A 6,000-nucleotide genomic window follows, 5' to 3' on the forward strand; every position below is an offset into this window, starting at 1 on the left:
TGAGCCAGCTCTATGCACGGTATCCCCAGTTTGCCAGCACAACCCAGTGTGGCCTGTTCCAGCTCCCCGCACCTGCCGTGCTACAGGGTGTATTCAGCCAGGACGCGTTGTGCCAGCGCTACGCTCCAGACCTCCAGTGCGCCTCCACGGCCCAGTATATCCTGCGCCGGCTCATAGCCCAGTGCGCCTTCATAGCCCAGTGCGTCCTGTGCCAGCTCTCCACACTCACCGAGCTAAAGTGGGTATCCAGCCAGGACGCGTGGTGGCAGCTCCACGTACCAGGCCTCCAGTACGTCTCTTCAGTCCGGTGAGACCTGTTCCGGCTCCATGGCACGAAGCCTCCAGTGATGATCCATGGCACGAAGCCTCCAGTGATGATCCATGGCCTGGAGCCTCCAGTGAAGATCCATGGCCCGGAGCCTCCAGTGATGATCCATGGCCCGGAGCCTGAAGTGATGATCCATGGCACAAAGCCTGCAGTGATGATCCATGGCACGAAGCCTCCAGTGTTGATCCATGGCCCAGAGCCTCCAGTGATGATCCATGGCCCGGAGCCTGCAGTGATGATCCATGGCACAAAGCCTGCAGTGATGATCCATGGCATGAAGCCTCCAGTGTTGATCCGCGGTCTGGAGCCTCCGGCGACGGTCCCCTGTCCGGAGCCTCCGGCGACGGTCCCCAGTCCGGAGCCTGCGGCGACGGTCCCCAGTCCGGAGCCCGCGGCAAAGCTCCCCAGTCCGAAGCCCGCGGATGACGGTACCCAGTCCGGAGCCCGCGGCAACGGTCCCCAGTCCGGAGCCCGCGGCGACGGTCCCCAGTCTGGAGCCCGCGGCGATGGTCCCCAGGCCGGAGCATCCGGCGACGGTCCCCAGGCCGGAGCTGTCACGCCCTGGCCGTAGAGAGATTTTTATTCTCTATTTTGGTTAGGTCAGGGTGTGACTAGGGTGGGCATTCTAGTTTCCTTATTTCTATGTTGGTGTGGTTGATTCCCAATCAGGGGCAGCTGTCTATCATTGTCCCTGATTAGGGATCATATATAAGTTGTCATTTTCCTTTTGGGTTTTGTAGGATCTTGTTTTCTGTATAGTTTCTTAGCCTTACAGAACTGTGCGCTTTCGTTTTCGCTTTTGTTATTTTGTTTGAGTGTTTTTTGAATAAACGAATCATGAACACTTCCCACGCTGCGCTTTGGTCTACGCTTCCTACCACCATCGAGAACCGTAACAAATAATCAATATTTTTGCTCTTTATTTAACCATCTTTCAAATAAAATGTTATTTGTTTATTGAAAATTGTGAATAACTCACCACAGGTTAATGAGAAGGGTGTGCTTGAAAGGATGCACATAACTCTGCAATGTTGGGTTGTATTGGAGAGAGTCTCAGTCTTAACTTCTTTGGGATACCCCCCCCCTTCTCTCAATTTCCGCCTGAAGACATACCCAAATCTAACTGTCTGTAGCTCAGCCCCAGAGGCAAGGATAGGCATATTCTTGGTATCATTTGAAAGGAAACACTCTGAAATTTGTGGAAATGTGAATTGAATGTAGGAGAATATAACACAATAGATCTGGTAGAAGAAAATACAAGGAAATAAACATACGTTTTTTGTTTTTATTGTTGTTGCATCATCTTTCAACTGAACAAGAACAGGCAAACATTCAGATATGATGCTGGGGATAATTCTGATGCAGAACATAAGATGGCAACAGTATTAGAAAAAAGTTTCAAAACGATATCTTCAGGAACGAGTGAGCTACATGACATTGAGCATGTAGTCACCCAGGTGTCCCACACAAGTTGCCCAAATGTACCCAAATGGCCAAATTGGTACAGTGATACATTTTGAACTAAATGACTATATACAAAATACTAAAATGCTATTCTAACACACACCCCAACAAAAAATAATAATAATAATATAAAAATTTGAAAATTTGAAAAAAAATAAAATAACAAGGGTAACTATTTACACACATTCAAAGTATAATATACAATATTGTGAAGACCCTCAGTCCTCTACATAATATTGTTCTGCTGATGCCATGCCCAATAGCAGTCTCTTTCTGCTGTAAAGCAGAGGGTTACTGAACAGGTGGTGCAGGTGATAGGGCATTTCCTGTGACAAAGGGCACAACGACGTCTCCCCACGGTGCCCTTTTTTCCCTGAGGCACATTCATGCCTGCAGAGATGAATCTGGGCAGGTGAACAGCAGAGGTAGAGGGGCCAGAAGGTGCTGCAGTAGACTTGCTGTAGCAAGCAAGCTCCTGGATGAGCAGCTCTCGGAAGGCTAGCTGTGAGATGTGGGGCTGTCCACGGCTCTTAGCCATTTCCTTCTGGAGGATGAAGGAATTCACCACAGCAATGTCAATGAAGTGATAGAAAAATGTCTTGTAAAGGCAGTTGATAGAGGGGAGCAGTTTTCCAGTAGTCTTTCAGGGTTTTCAACTTCACAATACCCATGTAAATGACCATTGACAGGAAACAAAAAAGATCTGACATGGAAATGGGCTTCCATCCCTCTTTCTTGCCTGCCTGCTTCTTAGCACCATACTTGTTAGTGTTCAACACCAGGGAATCAACAACAGATGAGGTGAAAAACAGCTGGAAAAGCTGCATGGGGCTATACTTAGATGTCATATCCAGCTTTGGGCCTAATGGCCTCTTTGGTCTGAATAATGGATGTGGAGGCGCCACATCCTCCTCCAGCACAGAGTGCCAACGACCCTCCTCCTCTCTGATTGCAGGTGTATCTCTTCCCCACCGCCGCTTCTTTGTCACACCTGGCAGGGCGGGGGTAGATGTGGAGCCGGAGACAGCAGGGGTCCGGCTAAATGAACAAGCTCCCCTGGGGGATGGGCAACTTGGCAGTGGGGGCTCCCAATCAGAATCGGAGGGACTGTGAAATAAAGACACAGACACACAGATTATATATTGAGTAGTGAAACAAAATCATTTTGGGGATCTGTGGTTCTATTCCATGTTTAGATCAAATAAATGTAAAATATCTCATATATACAGACACACAGATTATATATTGAGTAGTGAAACAAAATCATTTTGGGGATCTGTGGTTCTATTCCATGTTTAGATCAAATAAATGTAAAATATCTCATATATACAGACACACAGATTATATATTGAGTAGTGAAACAAAATCATTTTGGGGATCTGTGGTTCTATTCCATGTTTAGATCAAATAAATGTAAAATATCTCATATATACAGACACACAGATTATATATTGAGTAGTGAAACAAAATCATTTTGGGGATCTGTGGTTCTATTCCATGTTTAGATCAAATAAATGTAAAATATCTCATATATACAGACACACAGATTATATATTGAGTAGTGAAACAAAATCATTTTGGTATTATTTTCAAACAACAGCATGAGAGTTACTTACCAATCGAGAATTGCATCTTTTCCATACAAAAACATGTCCTCAAATTGGGAGTCCAAACTTGACACACAATCTGATACATCTTCTTGTAAATCTGTGTCACTTTCTCTAGCAATCTCATCAATAATTGCATGTAGATCTGTATAGCTGGACTTTGCCTTTGATTTTCCAGATTTACTCGCCATAATTATTTCAATAATATAGAGGAAAATGATCTTGACTCAATACTGCTAACGCGCAAACAACGTGGCTCCTCGGGGTAGAAATTTCAATGGCGAATGTTAGCGCAAACAACGTGGCTCCTTCGGGTAGAAATTTCAATGGCGAATGTCTGCGTAACGCGTGACTTTCGTTCAAGACCGGGTCTTCCCAGATATAACCATTAGATATTGTTGTTTACCTCGGCTCATTGGCTCTCTACCAAACTAGATTTCAAGACGATCAGTGGTCATTGGGCCAAAATACAGTCAATCAAAGAAGCACTGGTCATGTCATAGGCGCTCAATGAGGTCTTTGTTTGGTGTGTTCAAATCAGTTCTTTTCGGTCAATATGTCCCGTAGAAATAACCATCATGTATGGTTGTGTTACTAACAAACAGAGGATTACAATGAAACCCACCTTGACTAGATACATGTACATCTAGTGTGAGTAATTACATCAACTGTTTCGTCGAAAGTTGAAGGAGTCGAAACTCATGACACAAGCCGTTTACAAAATGTGTCGTGTTATGCTATAAAAAAAAAAAATATCGAACAAAATGACCATTCATTGTGAAGATTGGACCTTTTGTATTACCAAAAGAAGAAGATTTTTACAGGTAATTGATAATTTTATTGCTATTTCTGACTTTTGTGACGCTACTGTTTGGTTGGAAAATGCTAGTTATACTTGTGTGTCTGGCGCGCTGTCGTCAGATTATCGTAAGGTATGCTTTCGCCGAAAAGCATTATTGAAATCTGACACCACTGTTGGATTAAGAAGTAGATAAGCTTTTAAATGATGTTAGATACATGTATTTACAAGAACGTTTAATACTACGAATGGTGTATTTAGAATCTTTGCGCTATGCTATTTCACCGGATGTTAGCCAGATGGGACGCTAACGTCCCAGCTAGCCTAGAGAAGTTAAATCATTTTCCACACACAGTCTGTGCCTGTATTTAGTTTTCATGCTAGTGAGGGCCGAGAATCCACTCTCACATAGGTAAGTGGTTGCAAAGGGCATCAGTGTCTTAACAGCGTGATTTGCCAAGGCAGGATACTCTGAGCGCATCCCAATCCAGAAATCTAGCAGTAGCTTCTGATTAAATAATATTTTCACAGAACCGCTTGTTGCAATTTTGATGAGGCTCTCTTCAGATATCGGTAAGTGGACTGGAGGCAGTGCATGACAGGGATAACGAATCCAGTTGTTTGTGTCATCCGTTTTGGGAAAGTGCATGCGTAATTGCACACCCAACTCACTCAGGTGCTTCGCTGTATCACAAATTTAACAAGCTTGAATTCATTTGCACAGAAAAAAATCATAGAATCATGGAAAGACCTGTGTGTTGTCCTTGTTAATGCAGACAGAGAAGAGCTCCAACTTCTTAACAATAGCTTCAATTTTGTCCCGCCCATTGAATATAATTGCGGAGAGTCCCTGTAATCCTAGATTCAGATCATTCAGGCGAGAAAAAACATCACCCAGATAGGCCACTCGTGTGAGAAACTCGTCATAATGCAAGCGGTCAGACAAGTGAAAATTATGGTCAGTAAAGAAACTTTAAGCTCGTCTCTCAATTCAAAAAAAACTTGTCAATACTTTGCCGCTTGATAACCAGCGCACTTCTGTTTGTTGTAAAAGTGTTACATGGTCGCTGACCATATCATTGCATAGTGTAGAAAATACATGAGAGTTCAGTGGTCTTGCTTTAAGAAAGTTAACCATTTTCACTGTAGTATCCAAAACGTCTTTCAAGCTGTCAGGCATTCCCTTGGCAGCAAGAGCCTCTCGGTGGATGCTGCAGTGTACCCAAATGTCATCAGGAGAAACTGCTTGCACGAGCGTTACCACTCCACTATGTCTCCCTGTCATGACTTTTGTGCCATCAGTACAGATATTGACATGAGCAGCAACTACGTTTGGCTACATACGGACCGTTAGTGGAATTCCCGAGAGAGAGTAACGGTTAATGTGATTGGAGGTAAATTATTTGACTAGGCTACCTGTATTTGACATTGTGTTGTTATTTCGCTAAACACTAGATGGTTTCATTTATTTTTGGCAGTGAAAGGAGGCTACTCAGGTGAGAAAAAACGTCACCCAAATGTATAGCCCCATTGGAAAATATAAATGGACTCTTTGAAAATGTGAAGAAATAAAATTGTGATTCACATTTTTATTTGGAGTACCCCTGACGGCATTGCATAAATAAATAAATAATGAACAGCGAGTAGCAGCAGTGCACCTTGCTGTTTATTATCTATCTGTGTCAATGTAAATAGTCTGGGAGGCCATTTGATTAATTGTTCAGCAGTCTTATGGCTTGGATCTGGGGACCCATGCCAAATCTTTTCAGTCTCCTGAAGGGGATAAGGTGTTGTCGTGCCCT

General features: G+C 43.6%; 1 protein-coding gene across 1 annotated transcript in view; it reads right to left on the minus strand.

Moving 5' to 3' along the window:
• LOC120065909 overlaps positions 1-3,899 on the minus strand; it is a 43,382-nt gene extending 39,483 nt beyond the window's left edge. The window contains exons 1-2 of the mRNA XM_039016953.1: positions 3,409-3,899; positions 2,630-2,899 (exon numbers count right to left, since the gene is read on the minus strand). Of these exons, the coding sequence (XP_038872881.1) occupies positions 2,630-2,899; positions 3,409-3,590 (452 nt within the window). The 5' untranslated portion in view covers positions 3,591-3,899. The remainder of the gene's footprint in view (positions 1-2,629; positions 2,900-3,408) is intronic.
• Between the last annotated feature and the right edge of the window lie 2,101 nt (positions 3,900-6,000).

The sequence above is a fragment of the Salvelinus namaycush genome, chromosome 21 (genome assembly GCF_016432855.1).
Source record: "Salvelinus namaycush isolate Seneca chromosome 21, SaNama_1.0, whole genome shotgun sequence".
In the NCBI taxonomy this organism is placed as follows: Eukaryota; Metazoa; Chordata; class Actinopteri; order Salmoniformes; family Salmonidae; genus Salvelinus; species Salvelinus namaycush.